We start from the raw sequence: 24,852 nt of genomic DNA on the forward strand, positions 1-24,852 counted from the left end.
AACTTGAAGTGTTTGAGTCGGGTGTCAAACTCAATCGCTCAAGGGACCAAGATCCCACACCTTTAGGTCGAACAGGATAAACACTTATTGAACACTCAAACTACATTTTCAAAACTTTATAACTGTAACTTTTTAACGTAATTATGAATAATAAAAACTTTATTTATTTATTTGGCGCTTTTCATTCGGAAGAAGCTCAAAGCGCTTATCGTAAAATCAAATAAAATACATTAAAAAGACTGTTAGGAAAGCAAATACACAAAAGGACATTCACACTGAATGAGTACCCCTAAAAATAAAGACAATAGTTTATTAAACCTTTAATAATAATGCAGCTTCTTTCCTTCATTGTTTCTAACATAAAAATGACGTCTGCATTTGAAACAAAGAACTATTATTCACTAAAGGTAAAGTTTTGTTCTCACTGACTCAAATAGAACTAAAGTACATTTTGTGGTGCTGAACGCTCACAACTGGACCTACTACACTGTGACTCGACAGAATTCCAGACTGTACGATGTTCTCGCTGGTAGCAGGAAAGTGATCATGTCTCCATGTCTGCAGAAAGACTTGATGTCTCTAGAGAGCAGATGTTCCTTCAGCAGAGACATTTCACTCTGATGAGGTCGAGGCTGCAGGGATCCACAAAACATTTAGTTTAGAAGTTTGTGCTAATGTTAGCTTAGCTTACCTAGACGATGATCCCTCTTCAGCGACTCAGTCACAACGTGTTTCCTCTCCAGGGAACACAAGTTCCGTTTTGCAGAGATTATATAGGACCCTTTTGTCTTCCTAGAACTTCCTGTGATGTCACAACTACTGAGATAAGAAAAAAAAAAACGCAACGACTAATCGACTTTTAAACTAGCCTTCACCATAGTCGTGACTAATCGGGTGATCGTGGCGGCCCAGTTTGTGAGCTGATAGATGGACCGTATATGAAGCGGTCGATTCCTCTGATGTAATCATCATCTGGAGTTAAGATTGTTGTGAAACGTGGATTATGGTTTGAACTACCGGTAAGTTCCTGCAGAATCTGTGGGGAAAGCTGAAAAGAACTGTTCATCGTCTTCTTTAGTTTTAGTTTGGATGTCCATAGAAAGTCAGCAAACCTCCTGCTGTGAATGTGTGCTGTTGCTCTGTGGAGTTTTAAGCTTGTGTGTCCATCATGTTCTGGATGAAGCACTCGCTCTCTCTCGTCTCATCTCAGGAGTCAGGATGAGCCTCCAGTGGACGGCGGTCGCCACCTTCCTCTATGTGGAAGTTTTCCTCGTTCTTCTACTCTGTATCCCTTTCATCTCGCCAAAGAGGTGAGTGCTCACCCGTCTTTCAACAGAACCAAGTCGGTCCAAACTGTTCTTACATCTCAGAAGCAGCTGCAGATCCGTCTGTGCTGCAAACACAAAAAAACTTTCATCCAAGCACTGTTTTTTGCATGATCAGGTGATGTCATCAGTCGCTGCAGAGGTTCAGGACATCATTACAGTAATGATGCTCAGCATCCAAACAGAAAATGTGACCAGAACCATGAATCTGCTGCCCATGAAGTCCATCCCCTTTGGGTTTCTCCTCCTGCGGGCCTCAGTCTCTCTGTGAGCTTTTATTAAGCCTGAAGCTGCGTTAATGCGGTGAAGACGCTCGTGATCGACCCACGTCTTAAACCAGCTTTAAAATGCACTTAAAAACAAAAACATCATCTCATTTTTATGTCGTCTCTTGGTCTTCTCGTTAGGCTTCCTTATCTATAGAAATGTTGTTTTTATTTTTTTTTTTTCCGTGGGTCTCTGGAACCTTAAAAAAATAATTATGCTTCTAAATTTCAGTAACAGAAAATCATATAAATAAAAAAAGCTTATTGTGTTGCTTGACTTTATAAGGAAGAGTTTAGAACATTTTTTATTCCAATTTGCTTGATTTATTTTTTAGCTTTATAATTATTAACTAGTACCTTCTGCTGTGTTATGAGTCACTTTTGAGCCATACATACTTTCTTCAAAAACATGCAAAAATACATCTTTATTTTTGTCAGCAACAGAACTTTAATACAAAGTCATTGGAACAACAACAAAACAAATCAAACCAATAGAAATGACTTATACCTTTCAACAGTATTAGAAAGCAGAATCAGAGAAGTCTGAGTGTGTCCGGACATGCTCGGCTTTATTTATTTATTTAGCTTTTTTGTAACTAAACTGGACAGACGAGCATCCCCTGAAGTTCACACGACTGGGAGAAGATGAGGCTTTAATTTTGGCTCTAATTATTGCTTTATGAAATAATTTTATATAACTGGGTCAAACCGACCCTAACACCAGATATGACTATTTAAACCGAAGCATTTTAGAATTTAAAAATAGATCTCTGTTGAAGTAAGGCTCCTGACGAAGTCAAAAAAGCTCGATAGGATAAATTAATGTTACGTGATTCTTTAATGCAATTAGAACCTGAAAAGGGTCTATGCTGACCCTAACAAGACTACGGCTAACCAGCTGAGCTGTCCAGCTGCTGTGGGAATGCTAGATGTGAATAATCATGTCAGGAGCGTGGCCTCCGTCTATCTTTATGTGAAAAACAAACGCAGACGTCGTCAGGCTCGTCGCCGTGTCGGAGTTCACCTGATAAACTGTCAAAGTTTGACTTTCAATGTCCATTCTTTGAAAATGCATTTTGTACATATTCTCCCTTCAATCCAGCAAGAGCAGGAAACTGATGAGCAGGTTTTCTTTCTTTCAGTCACTCTATACTGTCAGTGTTTGCATTCAATGCTCTGTTTCTGCTTCATTTGAAGACCTGACGTGTAAAAACGACTTGTGAAGACTCGGTTGGTCCCTCTGGGTGAAGGTTGCAGGGCTGCGGGTGGATTTGAGCCAGCTGCTGAGCTGCAGCCGTTCTGCATTATTGTAGTTTGCTCCTAAAACAAAGAACAGTTCTGTGAATTCATCTGATGGAAGTTTTGGTTCAGCACCAACGACTGAAGAAAGTCAAGAAATGTGAAGTCTGTCATCTGACAGATGACACAAGATCTTTGTGACACATGAATCTAACAGGATTTCAACAGAAACCTTTAAATGGTTCAAAATGTTAAAGGCAACAAGGCTTTACACAACCAAATGTATCAGGAGCCAAAGGATTACAGGCAGTAGGCTGATACAGTGATGTAGAACGAAGACACACAGAAAACAAAACCTTCATTGAATCCGGATACTCTGGATTGTGAAAATTCCAGCAGGAACGTGGTGGATCCAGTCTGCTGCTGAATCCGTTTAGCTGCAGCTGGGATTCAGCTCACAGCTTTGTCACAATCCTTTCCTTCCAATGGTATTGAGGTTTCATCATCTTCTATCGCTGCTTTGTGCTCTGCAGAAAGGGGTGGAGCTTTAACCGTCGCAAATCTCGTGTCTGGGAGATTGGCACATGAGTCTTGGGTGGAAGGAGTTTTTCTTAAATCTGACATAAATCAGAACTTCTTTGACAAAATATGCAGCAGATTTCTTTCATGATTGCAGCAGAACTCCATTGTTGTAGTGTCACATGACACATTCTGTTCAGATTGTAGATTTAGTTTATAAACTCGGTGAAGAATCCTGATATTGATTCCATCTAAAGCTCTCACTCAAATGTCTTTAAAGTTGTTGGAGGACAATCTCAGCTGCTGGGTGAAACTTTCTGTTCCTCTCATATGTTTTCTGCAACCCATCAGGCTTCTGTCTTCACCTCTGCTGTTCTGACTCTCACAGGTGGAGCAAGATCTTCAAGTCTCGCATCATTCAGACCATCGCTCTCTATGGAAACACCTGGTTCATGGTGGCCATCGCCATCCTCGTCTTCCTCCTCATTGGTATGCCAGCAGATGCTTTTGATGAATCGGAGTTCAGGCCGTTTCTGTCTCCAACAGAACTATATCAGAGCTGTGACCACCATAACCAAACGTTCTCTGGAGTTCTGAGAAAAGAAACCTAAAGAGGTTTTAAATCACAGTGATGTCACTTCTATTGTACGATAGTGGACGTATAGTGAACAGTGAGTGATTTAATCAGTTGTTTAAAAAGTTAGTTTAGATGATACTATAGTACGGGTGAAGATTTGATTCTGATTGACTGCAGGGCGTCCATTAAGTGAAGGATAATGCCTGAGGAAGTGTCCATTATCATAAATTAATGGAGGACTCAGAGCTCTGAGTCCTCCATTAATTTATGATAATGGGTATTATCTATTACTTAACTTTCCCTCTTTGTTTACAGCTGCAGTGCAGTTCTCTATTTTAACACAAACACACGAGCACAAAAGCTGAGCGATCACTTCTGTTTGGTCCAACCATGACCTCCTGCAGGTTCAACCTTGTAGAAACACATTTCTAGTTTGTCAGGCAGACTTTTCCCATCAAACGTCGTTGGCCCGAGTCAGGAGCTTCTGCTCCAGCAGTCTTGTGTTTCTCATCTTCTGTCAAAGAAGCCAACTGATTAGGGCTGTTACGATTATCCGAGCGCTCGCAATCTGCTCCCGAAAACCTGAGTATGAATCTTCACGACGTCCATGATCGCTGATCTTTATTAATATAGTAGAGTGTAGTAAAATATCGTTTGGGAAATTTGAATTTAAAGTATCAAACACCATTTCTATCTAAATCTGTGTTTTATCAAACTTGTTTATTCTGATCTGTTCTAAATAAAAGTATAAATGATAATGATTTAATACAAATAATTTACATTTTTATACATCCAGTAAAAAGACACACATAGCAGCAAACGTATTAAAAAGAATCGCGCTTCGATCCGTGACTCTAAGTGATCCACAACCTTACAACTGATGCTACATTCACAGCAGCCTCGGCGACACGTGTTCCAGCGACCACTTCCAATGAAAAGTCTGTATAAATGTGTGTTTTAGGTCTCTGCGGTTAAAACTCTTAGAGTTTTACAGCCCGTTTTCAGGCTGTACGTCCAAAACACACGACTATTGTAAGTTAAACCAGTTAAACTTTGACCAGGCTGGGATTCTGATTTGGTACTGATGCATGAACGGCGTCCCTTTTGATTCACTGAGGGGCCAACCGTTTGAAAACTGATCATAAAGAAGGAAAAAGCCTGGAGCAAGATCTGCAGCGCTGTGACATTTCCCACTAGGAACACGTTGTATTGGGAAGCATCAGGTCCCGTGTGAACACCACATGAGAAAAGCCTGTTTAAGAGCCCGTTTTCAGTGTTCTTGAACGCAGCGTGAGAGGCGTCTGTCGTCTCACACAGGTCGTCCTGATTTACCGGGCTTTACTAACTCACTGTGAACATTTCAGAACTAAGGTCACTGGCGCTGCAGGCTCTACTGAGATGCTGAGGAGGAAAACGTTCTTTGCAGAACCAAACTTTGGCCCGTTGAAAGCCTCCTCCTTTCCCAGCATCCAGAGACTTCATCTTCCAGGTTGAGCTTCAGTGTGTGAACGGTCTCTGTACTGAAGAGGTGTTTGTGTGCAGATGCGTTCCGAGAGGTGAGGAAGTACAGCGTGACTGAGAAGGTGGACGTGACCAACAACCCGACCGCCATCGAGCACATTCACATGAAGCTTTTCCGAGCCCAGAGGAACGAGTACATCGCCGGCTTCGCCCTGCTGCTCTGCCTGTGAGTCTGTGCACGCCGACGCCGTACGGGGACACTGGAGGTGCTGCTCGTGCACTGAATGTGTTTGTGTTTCATGGAGGTCGTGGAAATAAAATGATCAGGATTCAACGTCAGTTTAAATATGCAGTTAAATTCTAATGTATCAAAACCTAAAAACTATCTGAATGTGGGGCAGCAACAGCTTTTCAGTTTTTGTTAGTTTTAAATTAGTACTACCATTCTGTTCAAATCTAAAAGTGTTCCAACCTGTTCGTAAACTTGAGATATAGAACATCAGTCAGGATGACAACATTTGTGTTACTCTGTGTCACTTTCATCCTTCAAATGGAGCGATCCAATCCGGTCCTCAGGACGGCTGCTGCGGGACGCTCCGACTGGACCAGAATAGAAGTCCAACAGTCGATCTGAACTCAGAGGAATTTAATGACTGTGTGGAAAGAATGAGCAGCTGACCGTCGGTGCGTTTCTACTGTACTGCACAAATCTTTCTGATTGGACCGATGGCTCCCAGGTGTGAATCTGTGCTGGCCTCTGATTGGATGACCCAGGACTGAGTCAACATGAGGTCCATCATGTTACATCCGATTGACCCAGAGCTCTGTAACCTTTAACAAAAGGGGCATTCGGTCCAGTTTCTGACAGACCAGAACCCAGAGAGATCTGCCAAATCCTTCCTAATTAAAAAAAAACACTTTATTTTGTATGTGGCCATTTAGCTTTTCCTTTAGGAAATGTAGCTTTCAAATATTTAAAACAACTGAATTCTGAAAAAGCTTGATATTTTTCTATAAATGACTTTAACGTCTTTAATTTTGACAGCAGCAAATACAAGTTCCTTTCAAAATAAAACATGCTGTCAAATCCTCCTGCTGCAGCAGATTTAAAGATTTAAGAAAACAAAGTCAAATGTAATGTTTTCTTTCATTATGACAACAACTAGATGCTAGGATGCAGCATATATTAGAATATGCTAAACTCAACTAACTAGTTTAATATTTACAAAAATTGTCAGCACGTTTCTTAAACCCAGAGAGCCAGAATGGACTTGTGGTTCTGGAGCCTCAGGTTGTTGACCTCTGGGTTGGCCTGACAGTTTGGTGCAGTTGGAGCTTGTTGTTGGGCTGGAGATCCATCCAGTTTATGGTTCGTCACAAACTGTGTTTCTGCAGTTCCTTCAACAACAAGTGACACAGGTTCAGTTATGACTTTAGGTTCATGAATAAATGCTGTGAAGTCACACTAGTGTATATTTATGCAGAATGTTTGGTTAGGAATTGAACTCTGGTTCTCTGAGACATGAGGGAGGTATCTCACTATGGGACACGCCCCCATGCACCGCCTCCAGAAGCTTTGTCCACATCACATGACAGAAGATGATGTCTTCTCTAGAAGGACGGACGTCTTTCTGGTCCAGATAACAGACATCACCTTCCATCACCTTCTCAGTCCCTGAAGCAAACTCTCCGAGAGCATTATTGGTAGCTGAACTCACATGAGTCGGTCAAGGCCGGATCTGGCCTGCTGGGTGATTCTATCCGGCCCTCCGGATCATTTTATATTTTAGTTTTTCATGGCCTGATGCTGGCAGCAAACGGCAACACATCCTCACCCCCAGGTCGTCACATTTTGACCCTCTGCATCAAAAATTGACGCCTTTTTCTGACGTGCTGGCTTTTCCAATTAAACCAAGGCTCCCCAACCTCTGGGCCACAAACCGGTACTGGGACATGGAACGCACTGATATCCTAACCTTAACCCAGTACCGGTCAGTTGGTACCAGACACGGACCAGGCTAGGGTTACGGTACCGGCATTAGTTTAATTGAACGAGCATTTAATGTGATGCTGATTGATGTTTTATCAACCCTTCTGTTAAAGACGACAAACCTTCACTGAAATTACAGAGGAAATGGCAGAGACTGAAAATCAGTCGTGTCTGTTTCAGTAGAAGGACGCTGAGGTTGGAACTGCAGGTTGGTGTGAGTGAGGAGGATGCAGGAGACGGATAGATGGGGCAGATGATTTGAGACGGTGCATAAAGGAAACAGCTGATGACGCATTTAAAAAAAAATAAAAAGGAAAACCCTTTGAAGTCTTTCGGAATCCTTATATATATTTTCCAAACCCACTCAATGGTCAAGAATGACTTCAATGTTTCTGTGAGAACATCATACCGCTGATGGGTTTATGTTGTCTCTTTTTCTTCATGCGAATAGCTGAAATTTATTTGAATATTTTTGCTATTCCTGTTTTATTTTGTTTGCCAGAAGTCATTTGCTCAACAGAATCACTAAAAAGAAAGAATCGGAGCTGGACAGAAGTCATGGGAACCGTAATCTTTAGTGTTTCTGGAACGTTTCTGCAGCGGTCCGCAGGTATGCTGGAGAACAAACGTCTCCAACTGTCTCTGGTCTCAGAGCTTCATTCAGTCCTTCTGATGTTCATGTAGATCGGAGCTCATGGGAGGACACTGAGGAACAGTTGATGATGTTTTTAGCTGTTTCGGCTTGTGATTCGGTTTTATATGAAGACAGATTAAACCTTTTGGCGTGTAACCTGCTGAGAGGTTAGTTAAAGCTCCTCTGTCCTTACATCTATTGTTGGCATTTGTTTTCACTGCACTGAAAAGTCCAGGGAAGAAGCTGACGGCCTCCACTTCAGCCGTGAGGTGTTGTGGACCTGAGGTGTGTGGAACTGCTTCACTACTCTACCAAACACTGGGGGGTGCAGTTCTCCTGCTGTTGACATGAGGAGGTTCTGTCTCTGTATGCAGTCGCTCTGCATGGTGACAGACGCTCTTTGCTGTGAAGATCCACTATACATGTGTACGCCAAGCTGTGTGTGATCATTTATCTTTTGATGCATCTATTCATTTTATTTTCTTTACCAGTTGTTGGTTTGTGTCATAAAATGATTTTTATAAAATGATTTTTATGAGGGCTTTCCTCTTTTACCCATTCTGATCTTTCTAAAGCTCAGAGCTTTGTTTCCATAGTCTAACAGTCTAAAATGGCAGACCATTCTTCTTAAGATGCAAGTTTGAAACCAAATTCTTCAGAGTTTATTATCCGTAGGACAAATAGAAATAATGAAAATAACTGTACAGAGTTCCTGAAAGAGATGTGTGACCGCTGACACGTTGTTTCAGTGAGAATTCTCTACAAATGAAGATTTCATCACATTCTAAAGAAGTTGCGTTAAGTTTAGATGGTAAAGACGGTACATAGATCTATTAAAAGGGAACTGAATCCTTTTTTTCTAGTTCTGGTCGCAAATAAAAATGTTTCTATGACATAGGAGCCTTCAGACTGGAGCTTTGTACACGTGCGAGTCCTCCTACGGAGATGGAGACGACTGTGCATGAGCTTCATCTGCTCCTCAGCAGCAGGGGGCGCTCAGCTGTGGTTCTCCGCCTCATGTGATGCAGCAGGTGCGGTAACAGTAGTCGTGCAGGAAGCGCTCCAGTGTTTACCCCGAGCCCTTTAGTCTGGCTCGCTGTGATGTGTGACTGAAGAATTTCCCGCCTCAGCCAAAAAGAAGCAGCGAGTTGTTGGAAGGGCGGAGGTGCCGGCAGCTGTTCTGAGTATTTCAGGCCCGTTGAGTAACCAAAGGTCATATTTGGAACCAAGATGGGAAGAGGCTTCAGTCTTCAGTGGAGCCAAGAATAGTTTAGTCTACCAAGATGACTTTGACTAGTCTGGACTCTTCTAAGTTCTGAGGAGATGTTGGCTCCTTCATGTGGAGCTTCTTTACAACACTCAGTCCACACATGTAGCGTGGGGGAGTAGATAGCTGGACCTCTCTCTGTCTGGGGGGACGTTGAGATGTGTGGTCTCCTGCATGGAGGTGGAGAAAACACTCAGCAGATGAAGTGAAAGTTTTCAGGAAAACCTCCAACCAAACTGGCTTTCATTGTAGGTGGTCAAGCGTCTGTGTGGGGTCATGCTTGACACTAACCAGAGCCTCAGAGGAGTTTGTCTCAGAGATGTCGGCTCAGAGCCCCACTCTTACTGAGAACACTGGAGGTCCAGCAATGTGCAGACATGTCAGGTCTTTCGGTTTTAGTGCAGCCTACAAGTGTCTGCACAAGCAGGCGAAAGGTGAGGGAACCTGCTGCCAGCTCCTGGCATGTGGCAGAAAGTCCCTAAGCAGTGAGCAGATATTTACAAACCGCACATGTTCATGCCGTCAGCAGCACATGACGCTGAGCCACATGGGACTCTGCTGCTGCTGGATGGACCGCTCTTCACGGACTCTGATCTGTTCTGGGGTTGAGTGCACTCTGCAACACGATGCTATAAAGCTGATCCCTGTGCTCAGATGTAGAAAGAATGTTTTTCCTTTCAGAACCCACAGACGGTAAAATTCAGCCCTATTAATGTAAGGGGCGGGGCATCTGCTGTGTGGTTATATCTGACTGGACAGGAAAGAGAGAACACAAACATTTGTTGTAAAACTAAGACATTTTTAGGTTGTGCAGGAAAGATGAATGAAATAAAACCATCTGGAGCAGGAAAACACACAACCCTGGAATTTATCTTATTTTGAAAGGTTGAGGAAGTGGGAGATGTGTTTACATCTTGTTAGAGTAGCGATGGCCGTTCTCTGCACCCTCTCCTCCTATCCCTAAATATAAAGGTTGGTGGGAGGGGCTTAAAGTCTGGTCATATGGATCCTAAATTGAGCCAAAGCAGTCTGAACCTTTAGCAGCAGAACTGACCCCCGCCCCCATCCTTACCTATAGGCCCTTTTAAAAAGAGGGTTTTAAATCTACAGACTAAACATAGATGGTATCTGACTCCAGAACTGAAACCAGCTGTCGAGTCCATAAAAGGTGAGAAGGCTCTGCCTCTCCTCTAGTTTAAGAATTTCTAGTAAAGTTTGGTTATCCTGCAGAATGAGAGTGATAAGTTCTGTTTAGAAAATATGAAGACGGAGCTTCTCTGTTGAAAGCTTTATGTCTATAGAATGTTTAAATCTACACTATATCACCAAAAGTATTGACCCACCATCCAGATGATCAGAATCAGGTGTCCTGATCACCTGTCCTGCCCACAGGTGTAGCAATCATCTCAGACTGTTTCTACAAACATCAGTGAAAGAATGTTCCTCTCTCAGGATCTCAGTGAATTCCAGCGAGGAACTGTCAGAGGATTCCACCTTCACAACAAATCCAGTCCTGAAATGTCCTAAATGTTCCACCGTCACCTGTCAGCTCTACCAGAACAACATGGAAGAGTTTAGGAGCAACAGAAACTCAGACACCAAGTGGTCGACCACGTAAACTGATGGAGAGGTCAGAGGATGATGAAGGTCAATCACTACAGAGCTCTGACCTTCATGTGACCTTCAGATCAGCCCAAGTTCAGAGAGCTTCATGCATCCAGACACACATCACCAAGTCGATGCAAAGTGTGGATGCAGTGGAGTAAAGCACGTCGCCGCTGGACTCTAGAGCCATGGAGATGCCTTCTCTGGAGGGAGGAGTCATCTGGAAATCTGATGGACCCGTCTGGGTTTGGAGGTTGCAGGAGAACGGGACATTTCAGACTGCATTGGTGGAGGAGGAATGATGGTGTGGGCTTGTTTTTTAGGCCCCCTAGATTCAGTGAAAGGAACTCTGAATGAAACATTTTGGACAATTCCGTCTCCAACCTTGTAGGAACAGTTTGGAGCTTCTTCTTCCAATGACTGAGCACAAAGCAAGGTCCATAAAGACATGGAGGACAGAGTCCTGGCCTGCACCCCATAGAACATTTAGGATGAATTAGAGCAGAGACTGAGAACCAGACCTTCTCCATCAACATCAGGGTGACCTGAACAATGAGCTTCTGGAAGAAGAATTCCTACAAACTCTCCTCTACCTTGTGGTTCCCAGAAGAGTTGAAGCTGGAATATCTGCAGAAGGTGGACCAGCATCATCCTGAACTCTATGGGTCAGGAATGGGACCACACTAGAGTTTATATGTGAGTCTAGGCAGGTGAGACAAAACTTTTGGTAATCTAGTGTATTTTTCAGAATCAACTGTGATGTTTTCTACATGAATAAGAAAAGGTTTATTTTATTGACCGACACCAATATTAAACTAAATAAGGATAAAGTTTGTCTGTCCTGACCCACTGATTGTATTTAATGCCTAAGAACAAAGGAATGTCCTCTTCTCTGAAGGAACAGTAATCTGTTCAGAGTTGTAGTGTGAAGTCAGTGAGCAGAAATGCTCAGAACATGTTTTCAGTGCAACGGATGGTTGTTACCTGCAGTCTTGGTCCTCCAGCCTGTGAGGAACAGCAGTGGACTCCCTTCATTTTTGACTGACCTGTACTGGAGATGAAACTCCTCCTGAGAACACAGACAGGTTTATGTGGCACATTCAGCCTGACATTCAGATGTGGAAACATTGCCCAATCCAATTTTAAGACGGACATTTTTTCTACTTTAAGCTTTGACCCTGTAGGATTAAATCAATCCCACTTTGATCCAGCTGCACATCAGACAGGGAGATCTTTGTAGCCATCACACTCTGCAGCTCCGCCCCTCCATGGATCTATCGTCAGCAGAAAGGACGTCTGTTTGCATCTGTAAAGTCAGTCTGCTCATGAAGCCGTAAACAAGCAGGCAGTTCTGTGGACTCTGTTTCTGTGGAAACGGTTTTGGTGTCTGAGCTATTTTAGGGAAGAGTTCCTGAAGCACTCGACCACGGTGAAGCACGGGACTCTGACGGCGTTCAGAGACCAGAGATTTCCTGCTATGACCTGCTTCATCTCTGGTTCATCCCAGACGGTTTCAATACTATTCTCTTGTCATTTACAAAAGAACGGAAGTATATTATGTATTCTTTTCTCTGTTTCTGTAGATGTGGTCTCCAGACATGTAAATGTCACCAGAGAATACATGTTTTAAATTTATGTTCAAAGATGTGTGAGTGTATATTTGTGCTCTCAAATACTTAGTGATCCGTTACACCCTTAATCTGAACTAAAGTCAAACTTTGATCAATAAAAGTTCTGCATCATTACATTCAAACATTTTCAAAACGGCCAGAAAAATTACTGAATGTATTTAAATCAAAATTGATTCATTAATTCAAATGGATTATGCTTCTGAAGTCAGTGTTTAATGAATCAGATGAGAAGCTAAAGGAGATCTCTTAGAAATGTTGGACTGAAGGTTAAGTTTAACAAGACATTTGGTTTAATACCATATGGTATTTAAAAATCAAACTGACTCCGTACTGGGCAGTGATGATGTTTTCTTTTTGGACTGTATCCCTCACATGTTAGATTGACGTTGTCTCCAGCTTGTTGTGTTTCTGACTGTTGTGTTCTGATGCCCGTTTGTTTGCAGACTGCTGCGTCGTCTGGCGACTCTGCTCTCCCAGCAGGCCTCGCTCATGGCTTCCAACGAAGCCTTCAAGAAGCAGGCGGAGGGCGCCAGCGCCGCAGCCAAGAAGTACATCGACGACAACGAGCTTCTTCAGGAGGTGAGCTTCTCCACAAACGGCTCCATCAGGACAGAGATTTTGTTTGGTTTCTTTCGTGTTGGGACGCTCTCATGAGTTTTTGTTCTGTAATGCTGCTCCTGCTGCTGCTCACCTGAGCATCAGTGCAGCTTGTTTTGAAACAGGTATATGTTCATAATGTCCAGCTGTTCAGCAGGGAGAACCAAAAACCAAAACTTATTTTGGAAAACCTTTCAGGACACTTGGAAGACATGAACAGGAAATGCTTGGAGCACAGGACTCCTCTGGTGTCACTCCATGGCTCCTCCCACAACCATACCAACCACATTATCCATCATTGTTAGAAGATTTAGTCACAGAAAAACATTGAAACAATAAGATTATCTATCAATACATTTAACACTCATTAGATCATAAATTCAGAGAACAACAACCTTAGCTTTAGAAGATCGACCATCTTTATTACTTAGTCCTTAACCAGCAGGCGCTTCCAGGGAAAGAGGAAGTAGAATTCTCATAAACTGAAAGATGAAATGTTTGTTAGAAGGTAACCAAACACTATATCAGCTGTTTTTGTTTATAAATGGAGCTTTAAAAGTTCTTTCTTGTTGTTTGTTGCCAAATTTGACAAATTAAAATAAACTTGTTTAATTATTTAAAATATTGTCTAAAACCGTCTGTGTGCTGCCCCCTACAGGCTGTATAACAGTTCAATTTTGTGATTGGTCAACTGCTGTAAGTCTCAGAAGTTTCATGTCATCATGCTCTGCAGCTCCGGTATAAAAGCCCCGCCCATCTTTCATTCTGTAATGGTCAGTCGTTAGCTTTAGCTTTAGCGTTAGCGTAGCTCGTAGGTGTTTTACCTTCAGTTGTCAAAAGTCTCCTGGTTTACTCAACTTTCCAAAGGTTGTGGAAGTTATGGAACAGAGGTTGGGTGTAGTTGGCCTTGTCTGTCCTGGTGATGGATTTAATGAACGTTTCATTCTGGATTGTTTGAGACGTTAGCCTTTATTAGCTATGATGCTAGCAGCATTTTACCTCTCTGATCTCCTTCAGACCTTTTTTTTTTAAATATGGGCTGAGGATGGAGTCGGCCTCCAACTGCCCTGATTGGTGACCCTTTAACCGTTCATGGTGATGGAGTTCAAACCAGTTCAATCTCCGCATCATCCGCTCACTTTCTGAGATGTTTTTATGTGCAGCACTTTCAGCTGTTTCCTTTAACATGAAAGGTGCTAAATAAATAAAATCAATTTGAATTTGAGAGGCAGAGAAACCTGCACTGAGTGGTACCGACCCCCCCCCCCACACTTTGTTCATAGCTGCGGTTGTAGTGCGTTTCCTCTGGAAGGTAATGACCCGCCCACAAACACGCGGAGTTCACTGCAGGCCTGCTTTGACTCTGGGGACATGCTTCAGGTCAGTGAAGCGGGTCACCCTGAAGCTGCCCGACTGCAGCGGGGGGGCTCTGCTTCCATTGGGGGGTTGGTTGGCTGCTGATCTCCTGGTTAGGATGCGTTCCTGTTAGGCTCCCACATCCATCAACCTTCTCATCTTTCTGTTGACCCGTGAAGCAGCTGCAGATGCAGCCATGATCCCTAAATCCAGTTGTTCCTGAACTCTGGTGGCATTCTGACCTTCACAGCGTCAGAGTGGCGAGGAGCTGGCATGGCCCCGCCCCCGGAGTCCTGCAGCCACAGCTCACTTCCCTCACATGCTCTGAGGTAATGCGACCCGTGATCTGCTGCTAAAGAGGGCCAGCGTCGTGCACGGGAAGCTTCAGGGTTTGGTCCCGTTTCAGAAACGCTGCATGGGCAGCTGGAAAAATGTCTTCATTCTTAAAGTGTGTTTCCCAAAAATGGCGATGATTCAGCGCGCCGGCGTGACTCGAGGGAACATCACGTTCAGAGTTTCTCCATCGCTGCCAAGTTTAAACTAAATCTTTTGTTGAGGACACTTGGAAAAACATGTGACGGCGTTACTCATGGAGTCAAATCTGAAGCAAAAATCTGGGTTTTTCCTGAACTGTTTTACAGCTAAATATTCTGACTTTATGAAACATTCCTGAGAAAGTTAAAGTGTCAGCTTTTGGAGACTGGAGATGCCATCAAAAACGTTTGAGGCCTCTTTAAACATGCAGAACAGACTGGAACACGCTCTCTGTATGTTCTTCCTCCAGCACACGCTTCACATTCACTTCCTCCTTGTCATGTTTTCACTTTTATTTAGTCTGTACTCCTAATGAAGTTTCACTTTTCTGCAGTCAGGTTTTTCACAGCAGCAGTTGTAGCTTTCAGTCACATGCACACTCAGACATGCACGCTCAGACGTGCACGTCGGCGGCAGCAGGTGTGCCTGCAGATCAGATGACCTGCTCACTGTAAGGCCTCACACTGTATTTATACGCACAGGGCCGTTATGTCACCTTGAGTTACGGGGGTCCCTTCACATGTGGGGGGCTGACCTCTGACAGGGTTCCTGTGACCCTGAGCTCCTGTAAGAAGACCTCCTCAGGAACCTGATGTCCTCTGTGCAAACATGTAGAAACGTGAGGCGGGAACGAAGCAGAACTCTGATTTCCTTTTGGGTTTTGGTCCTCGACACGGACCAGTTTAAAGGAGAAAATATTTTCACGTTCAGTCTGAACGGGGCTGAAAATCTATTTAGAATAAAAAGATTCTACAAGAAATGTAGTTTAAGAATGTCTGAAAATATAAGATTTTTTTTTTTTTTTTTAAGGATTCAATGAAAGTTTTTGATTTGTAGAAGTCTCTGATTTTAAAATATTCCATAAATAAGTCATTACATGCCTTTTCCCCCCATAGAATGTCGTTTTAACATCAATCCAGACTCGGATTCTCTTTCAGGACAAACAGATTCATCATATTTAATCTTTACATAAATCCTCATTTGTTTTGTTTTTTTTACACTAAAGAACATTTTCTGTGTTAAAGTTTCTGAACATAATTCAGCTTTTCTATAATTCTCAAAACTTCCTTTTCAAGTTTCCACAAATCATCAACTTTATTGGATTTCATCTTCATTCTCTGTAAAATGTTTGAACTTTCTGATGATTTTCTCTGTAACGTCAGCGTGGAGGCTAACAACCGCGCGCTAGCTTCAGCTACGTCTGACTTTAAGGTGGTATGGATAAATGAAGCAAAATAAAATGAGGAAACCGTCGTAGAACTGGTATTTTGTAAATGTAATATAAATCCACATTTCTCAAACTTTATTATCTGTGTGAACCAATTCTGTCCCTGCGATTTAGCCAGAGCGTCTTCTGCTATACGAGAACAACTGTCTGAATAAATCCGTATGTGGAGGAAACTCCTGGTTGAGTCTGTGATCAGCAGCTTATTGTTCTCTGACGTTGAAGACTCTTATTATGTTTCCTCTCTGGATCTTTTCTCCCTGAAGAAACTTTCCAAACATGTTTTTTTGTTTAGTTTTTGTTCCCTTTCAAGCTTTCAGCTACTAGCTTAGCAATCCAGGTAGCCGCTGTAAGTCACATGACCAAAACGGACGTGAACAAAATCTTTTTCCAAATAAAACTTCTTTCAGGATTAGAAAAAAAAAAAAAACGGAAAATAATCTGTTAGTTTATTTATTTCGTTTTTTTCCTGTCTGGTACCGATGGACCGGTACCGATGGACCGGTACCGGTCCGCGACCCGGGGGTTGGGAGAAGAAACCGATAACAGGAGGCGACTCTGGAAAAGGATCCCTTTGGCTTGCCGTACTGTCGTCCCCATGCGTGATCCGTACTGATCAGGGATCATTTGTGATCTGTTACACCCCTCTCAACCAGATCCACTGTAGATGTTCAGCCTTCATGCTCATGACGTGTTGGAGAACCAAACTGGATACCGAGTGACGACGTGATGGAGCGTCTCCGGCGGCTCTGGAGTCGCTTCTTTAGATTCTTATGGGAGGATTGAAACACAAATGTTCACCTTCAGTCCTCTAAGCTGTCCTGTTGAAACTCTTCATTTTAAAACGTGTAGATGTTTGTTCACACATTCATCAGATTATTTCGACACGTTCCTACCAGCCTGCGTTTCCCTGAGGATGAGATGGAGACGCTTTCAGACCAAACTCATGCTGGGCTGACCCTGCTCTCCTCAGGTCATCTGCATACATGCAGCAGTTTGCTTCTTCTGTTTGGTTCTAACACATTCTCAGAGCCGGAGGATCTTCTTGATCCTGAGGAGTCTGGTCCAGGTTGTGCTGTCAGAACATCTTGTGCTCTGGACCTCTAACACGCTCTTTTCTGCAGAAACTGCGTGCAGCTGGGATTGAGGTCCCAGAGGGCGGGAAGAAGGGAGCTGGTCCACAGGAGGAGAACAAAGTGCTGAAGGAGGAGATGAAGACGCTGAAGGAGGAGCTGGAGACCACCAAGAAAGGTGAGAACTGAGGAGCTGGGAGGGTCTGGATTAGAGAGTTTTAGAGACTGATTTTTAAACACAGACATGGAAGTTTTGTTCCTTCTGGGTCTTAAAAATGTAAGAATTTGGAAATAAGGCCTTAAAAAGTCTTAAGGTTTGATATCTGTCTTAAAATGAGTTCAATTTCAACCTTTTCTGAATGAATTTTTAAAGCTTTAGATCGTTACGCTTGACTAAAATGTTTTTGTTTTCAACAAATTACAAATGATTCAAATGTCCATATTTCTGCTCTCTTCATCTTACTTTGGGTCACCTGTAACTGCACCAGCACACGTTTTTTATCAGTAGGATCCATTCTGTTTCATTTAGCCAAGAGAACATGTCCGTGTACTGTTTCTGCTTTGATTGGTGTCTGCACCAAAATGGAAGTAATGAAGGTAATTCTAGTAATTGTAATTTGATGACTGAAATTTGAACAGTAATTTGTTACTCCGTTACTGACGAGTAATTGTTCTGAAATTCATGAATTTAGTTTTCGTCCATCGGGCTGAGAATTAGACAGAGAAATGTGACTTACAAAGTCTTGAATTGAACTGGAAGAGACGTTGTGACTCGTGAGACGTGTTGGACTGGAAGAGTCGAGTTATGGATGAATGTTTGTCCTGCAGCTCTGCAGAAGTCTGACAGTGACGTTCAAGCCATGAAGAAGCAGGCGGAGAACCTGACGGTGGAGTATGACCGACTGCTGGAGGAGCACAGCAAACTGCTGGTAACACACAAGCACACACACGCACACACCCACACCCCCCCACACACACACCCACACACACAAAACAGCTCTGGACACACAACAAACTGTAGCTTTGACCTGAGAAGTCTGACGAGAATCATTTGAGAACGAGCAGAGAACAGCAGGAAGCTCCTTCTGATGAATGTGTGGAAGTTCTTCGTCTGCTGACGGTGAAAGGAGTTTGTTTGTGGAACCACGTCATGGAGTCCAGTCCAGGATGAGCCGTGTCTTCTTCCCTATAGATTCAGTTCAGCAGAGACATGAACCCTGAGATCATGTGACCGACCTCCATCCTGGCTGGACATGGTTAAAGCTAACAGATGATTTTGGAGACGAACTCTCCTGGAGCCAGTGGAAGGAGAAAGTGTTGATCTTAAATCCAGAACTTTGCAGATTAAAGACACATTAAGGACACTCCCCTGAGACTGATGTGTTAACCCTTTCACACCTGAGGCGTCGTCTGTGACGCTTAAACATAAAATCATTACTGTAACTTTTCAACCATCAACAGGATCATCCAGTAGATTGAAGGAGAAAAGTGTCTCATCGAGCCTCTTTTCTCCTTCAATCTACTGAATGATCCTGTTAACCATTAAAACTTACAGTAAATCAAAGAACAGAATCACTGGAGCTCTGGTTCCTGTCCTGCACCCTCAGCGCTGTCTGCAGGCATCCTCTTCTTACTCCCTGTGTTCTGTCTGCAGGCATCCTCTTCTTACTCCCTGTGTTCTGTCTGCAGGCGAGCAGCGACAAGAAATCCGACTGATGGACTGAAGGTTGCTTCCGTCTGTTTCCCGCCGGCTGCGTCTTCATCATCTCTCACGTGTCAGCGGACTCTGCTCAGCTGTGATTGGATGACGATCATGTCCGTCAGCCTGTTCTTCTTCAGTTCTGCTGCTGCATGAGTTTTTCTGTTTTTGTGATCGGTTCGATGGTGTTTCTGCAGCATTCTTCTTCTTCTTCTCTGCTGGACTTTGTCTCCCATTAAGGCTCCTGTTGCTTCATTCTGGGACGTTTCCTGAATGTGGAGCCGTCGTCCTCCAGTGGATGGTTTTCATCGTCGCCTCATTCCTCTTCATCACATTCATCACAGATGGTAACGGAGGATGTTCTCTGGTGCAGCGTGGACTTCTGTTGTCATTGAAGTAGAGATGGACGCCACTCCTCACCTCGCTGTTTGGAAATGTTTTTGTCAATGGATTAAAATGTTTCTTAGATCCACATGTTTCTGCTGGTTTGCTGTTTCCACTCAGTCTCTGCTTCTACTTCCTGAAGACCATCTTCATGAAACTTCAAAGCTACTGTTGGGTTCTGAGAAACCCTGACCCGGATGTTATCACCCACATGGTGCTTGTTGGGTCTCTGCAGAACTAAATGTGTTTCAGTAAAAAGAAATGTAGTTTTGTTTCACAATCGGCTCAAACTATTGGAAACTTTTCAGAGTGAAAGACTTTGAAAAGAGTCATTTGTTTTCCAAATGAAGAACAAATGAATCATTTTAGATCTAAATTCTTAGATCTAACTTATCCAGCCTTTAACTCTTCTCTGATTGGCTGCCCTTTAACACAAATGTTGTTGAGTTGTGTCCAAAGTTGAGCTCCACATGGAAACCTGAGCGGACGTGTTCAGGTTGTTTGTCTGAAGAGCTGCAGAGACGACCGTCTGCCTTCAGCTTCTGGACTTTTTACAGTTCATCAAGTAGATCCTCAGATTAATGACTCCAGAGTTGGTGTAGAACAGCAGTCTCCAACATTTAGCAGAAGACGAACCGTCTGGGATCATTTTCCACAGATCAAAATCCTATTTTAGCCTTTAAGAAATTTAGATTTGTAATAATTACCTTATTTTGTTAATGGTAAATATGAATAAGGTTTATTGTTTTGGCTTGACCAAAATGAAAAATAGAAGCTAGCATTTCTCAAAATGTGATTATTTTTTACGATTGACAGAAGTTAAAATAATAGATTTTCAAAATAAAAGATGTCCCGTGCCAAACGGTATCATCTCAGTGCAGCTCTGAACCAATGTGATCCAGCATAAAGAACTACGTCCTTTAAACTCATCAAAGATCAAAGTATTTAAAATCTGAGCCTTCTGGAGCAAACGAGACGTCTTCAGGTCATCAAGGAGGGAACATCCTTCATAGTTCATCATCTGTGCACCTCAACCATAAATGTACAAACCTAACCAACATCAGTTAAATGTTGAGTGAACCCTTCTTAAAGAAATATTATTACTTTGTCTTTAACCAGAGAGCCACAATGGAGAGAGAAAAGAGCTGAATGTGGTTCTGGAGCTTCTGCTTCTGGAGCAGCTGGTTCTGGAGCTTCTGGTTGTGGAGCTGCTGGTTCTGGAGCTGCTGGTTCTGGAGCTGCTGGTTCTGGAGCTGCTGGTTGTGGAGCAGCTGGTTCTGGAGCTTCTGGTTGTTGAGCTGCTGGTTCTGGAGCTGCTGGTTGTGGAGCTTCTGGTTCTGGAGCTTCTGGTTGTGGAGCTGCTGGTTCTGGAGCTGCTGGTTCTGGAGCTGCTGGTTCCAGACCCACGGTCTAGAATTTCCTCCAGAATCCAGAAAAACTGAATTTCATAGTTTTGATTTGGTGAATTCCAACATGAAGAACTCCTTTCAAATAAACCAAATCGTCGTGTAAAAGGTTGATAGATGAGGTTGATTGGAGATTAAAAGAGTTTTAAAATGTCATCAACAGTTTCTGCTGATCTCCAGGCAGCCGTCAGGACGATGTCTAAAGAGTTTGAGGGACCGCCGGCGGTCTGTGATCCTCCTGTTTCAGGAACTAAACTTAGCCCTCCATCCTCGCCTCCTCCTGCAGCTGTGGGTCTGAGCAGCACGTGCACGCTCTCATCGCGCACGTTCCTGACAGCAGGAGACCTAAAGACCTCCGATATTTGACGAAAGTATTTAAAAACCGGATAAACGGAGGAAGACGTCAGTCACTCCAAACCTTTGTGGCGTCAGCACGCAGAGAACTTCCTGAAGGCAGAAAGATTCGTTTGAGACTGGAGGGAGTGAATGTGGAACCGATTCTTCTGCAGAACAACAGAAACTAGCAGGAAGAGGAACTTTGGGGTTCTGGTGACCCATTTCCCGCTCCTGCAGTCCCTCCACAGCTGGACCTAGTGCATGAATCTCTCAGAGGAGTCTTCAGATCACACGACCGGAAAAAAAAACTCAGATTTGTGTTTGTAGTCGGGATGAAGAAACGATCCTGTGATCTGTGAGAAGAAAATACACGTTTGAGAGAGAATGTGGGGCGATTGAAACCTCTGACCTTCAGGGTCACGGAGGTCAGGGTCGTAGAGGAAATATTCTGTGTGACATGGACTGAACTGAGATTATAGTTTATGTCAGGTGAGTCTCTCCTTCATTTTGACTCACATCTTAGTTTACATTAGAATGGAACTGACTGTATAAGAGAACTGGACAGAGTGAGTGTGATGTCATCCATAAAAAGTGTTTTACTTTCAGCTCCAGCCAAAATAAATCCATTCCGTCACCATTTTCACGATACAGACGGCGACCTGTCGGAGCCAAACATCGTTGGTTAGCAGCGATTGGACCGAGTCGGTCTGAGTCATCGTTTCTATGGCAACCAATCAGGAGAGAGCTTGTTGGAAGGCCACACCCCCTTTCACTTGAAAGCAGACTTGAGAGAATCTGTTAAACATTTTGAATGTTTGATGTGTGACCACATGCTTTTATGGAGGCGTCTGATTGGCCAGTTTGTAACTTGAATAACTCGATGAGTGGAGGATCGTGGTGCAGAGGTGGAGCGGTCGACCTCTGATTGGAAGATTGATGGTTTGGTTCCCGCCCTCCCAATGTGTTGTTGGTAAAGTCCCTGAACCCCACGTGGCTCCTGGTGGTGACAGGTTGATGTCAGCCGCCATCAGTGTGTGAATATGAGTGTAAAGCACTTACAGGAAGTAGGAAAATGCTATTTAAGAATACACGGTTTATTATTCAACGTTTACAGGAAAAATATCAGGAAAAAAAAAGATTAGCAGGATGTATCAGATCAGGAATGTTTATTCAGACCAATCAAATGACAGCTGTTTATTTATCTGTAGAACTCTGGGGGATTTTAGCCTCTTGGAACTACTTCCTGTTCAGGAGCCACTCAGTCCAGTTCTCATGTACAGTCAACACAGTTCTGTCTCCTTCAGGTCAGAAGCTGGTGGGACAGGAAGCAGTGGAGAACATTCATGCATGAGACCCCCCCCAAAGACTCCTCAGACACGCAGCTGCTGGTCATCACATGAGTTTATTGCAGGTCTGAGTCATGGATGAAGAGCGGTGATCACAGCGCTGCACAGCATGGAGGCGGTCGTAGCTCGGTCGGGGCTCACCGTGGACTCCTTCATGGACCTCAGGGAGGTCCCGGCTGGTGAGCGGTCACACGGCGCCCCGGTGCATCACTGCTACAGGTACACTTAGCTTCTCAATCATCTAGTCAGCTTTGAATGGAAGACTGCGATTAACAGGAAGTCACACAGACGAGTTCACCACAAGATGGCCGACGCTGGGATGAATGCAGGACGGCTTTTGGGCGGGAAACACGGGGGTCTGATTCACCGTTCAGACGATCAAAACTCATCTGAGTGGCTGCTCTGAAGAGACGGCAGCCATTCCTCTCTACATGTAGTCGATCCTTTTGGCCACCTGGTGGCAGCAGAGAGGACCAGAAAAGAACCTCAAAGGCATCACCTGCTTCATGAGGATCTTCAGAGGGTTTTTAATGCTCCTGTTTCCAGCCCAAATGTCAACGCCTCTCCACCAGAGGAGAGCGCCCCCTGCTGACACTGCTCTGACATTTCTGCTGCTCCTCCACAATCATCTGTCAGGTCAACAGAACAAACCATGAAACACAAAACAACATCTATTTCCTCTAAAGTTTTGCTTGTTCTTTTGTTATTTAAGATTAAAAAACATTTGGCAATGTTTTTGGCTGTAAGTGGTTAGTAATCTACAGTTAGAAAGAGGCTAGAAAAGGTTCGGAGCTGCTCTAAGTTCATCAGAGTTTCGGCACAGAAACAGACTCGGGTCGGGCTCCAGCGCTCAGACTGCTTTCTCCCAGGAGGATTTTAGAGATGTGGACAAAAAAAACCCTTTTGTCATTTAAATGTTTGAAATGTGGACTTTTTTTTAGCTCCTTCTGTGACAAATCTGCTGCAGACTCATTTTTGGGGTGAGTTGGGTCAAATAAACTGAATGAACAGACATGAGCTTCTGCAACCACATGTGGTTTGAACACTGTGTGCACGTAACTGTGCACGTGGTAGTGTGAGGAAGCCCAGCCCTCGGTCCGGGGCAGCTTCAGACCATCACAGGTTGTGGGTCTGTGTTGCTTCAGCACAAACACTACAAGAACAGGACTTTCATGAAACGCCTGTGGACCAATGCCATCTTATCACCTTATCTCAGGCTCCGCCCCCTGCTGTGTCCAGATGGAGAGCCGAGTCAGTCTGTTATCCTGAGTTGTTCTGGCGAGTTTGTCTGCTGTTTGTGGCGTGAATCAGCTTTACCGCCGTCTGATCCTCCGTTTTTAGTTACACATTTTTGAAGACTAACTGGAGATCTTCTCTCTGCTGGAGGGACTGGAAGTGTGAGGAAGCACAGACTGTTTTCTCTGTTTTTTACTGTGGGCGGAGCCTTCAAACACGGGGAATCTCATTCCTGGTTTAAGAAAAAAGCGGATTTTCACCCGTCAGATTACTGAGGTGTGAATAAAACCAGGAAATGAAACATTTTTGTGCAGATGATATTCCGCTGTTTCTCAGAATTTTACAAAAAAAAAAAAGGTCTATTCAGCCTTTCTGTTCATCTTGACGTCCTGTCCCATTTTAGTCTGTTGCCAAGTTTGAAAAAAAAGAAAAACAAAACAAAACACCCTTAAACGTCTCTAAATGCAGCGGCAGACATCTGAGAGGGATAAAAAATCATCTAAAAGACACTCAAACATTTGAAAGAATATAACTCTAACGTACATAGAAGTTCCCTTTCAGATCAGCCTCTTTGGGCTTTACATCACATAGGCTCCGCCCCCGAGCTGCGTGTTCACATGAGCCGGTTGGGCGCCACCTCAAAGCGTCTCAGCACCAAACCCGGTCAACAACATTTGGGAGGTTTGTTTGGGTTAACAGGATCAGAGTTGTCCCACTAATGCTAAGGGGACTTTTATTTTGAAAGGTTTAAAAAAGGAAGTGGCGCCTCCGTGCCGCCCGTCTCCACCGGCTACACCTGAACATTCAGCGAAAGTCATCTCAAGTGCAATCAAATACTGCATCAAATATAGATACCACTTAAATATATTCAATATATATCTATTTGTTCGATGTTTGTTTCAGCAAAATAAACTTCTGATCATTTTACAATATGTAAAATAAAATATGGTTTCTGTCATATTTCTCTCAAAGTGCACGCGACATTATTTACCAACAATGTGCAAATGGATCGGCCCGTTCCACGCATGCCCCCCCCATTGGACGGATGCTCTGGAGGTAAGACGATGATGTAAGGCAACACTCGGGGGTGGGGGGTGCTCGGGCTCTCATCTGACCCCCACAAACTCCCCCTGACCCCCCAGGAGC

At 43.6% G+C, this 24,852-nt stretch overlaps 1 protein-coding gene across 3 annotated transcripts in view; it reads left to right on the plus strand.

Moving 5' to 3' along the window:
- bcap31 (B cell receptor associated protein 31) overlaps nucleotides 1-19,470 on the plus strand; it is a 30,030-nt gene extending 10,560 nt beyond the window's left edge. For 2 of the 3 annotated variants that reach the window (XM_024263874.2, XM_024263873.2), the window contains exons 2-8: nucleotides 1,211-1,310; nucleotides 3,738-3,838; nucleotides 5,469-5,613; nucleotides 12,958-13,093; nucleotides 17,351-17,477; nucleotides 18,128-18,228; nucleotides 18,989-19,470. In XM_024263874.2, coding sequence (XP_024119642.1) covers nucleotides 1,219-1,310; nucleotides 3,738-3,838; nucleotides 5,469-5,613; nucleotides 12,958-13,093; nucleotides 17,351-17,477; nucleotides 18,128-18,228; nucleotides 18,989-19,015 — 729 coding nt within the window. In that variant the 5' untranslated portion in view covers nucleotides 1,211-1,218 and the 3' untranslated portion in view covers nucleotides 19,016-19,470. The remainder of the gene's footprint in view (nucleotides 1-1,210; nucleotides 1,311-3,737; nucleotides 3,839-5,468; nucleotides 5,614-12,957; nucleotides 13,094-17,350; nucleotides 17,478-18,127; nucleotides 18,229-18,988) is intronic. The other variant, XR_002918273.2, reaches the window with a different exon arrangement.
- The last annotated feature ends 5,382 nt before the right edge of the window (nucleotides 19,471-24,852 follow it).

Source organism: Oryzias melastigma, linkage group LG7, assembly GCF_002922805.2.
Source record: "Oryzias melastigma strain HK-1 linkage group LG7, ASM292280v2, whole genome shotgun sequence".
NCBI lineage: Eukaryota > Metazoa > Chordata > Actinopteri > Beloniformes > Adrianichthyidae > Oryzias > Oryzias melastigma.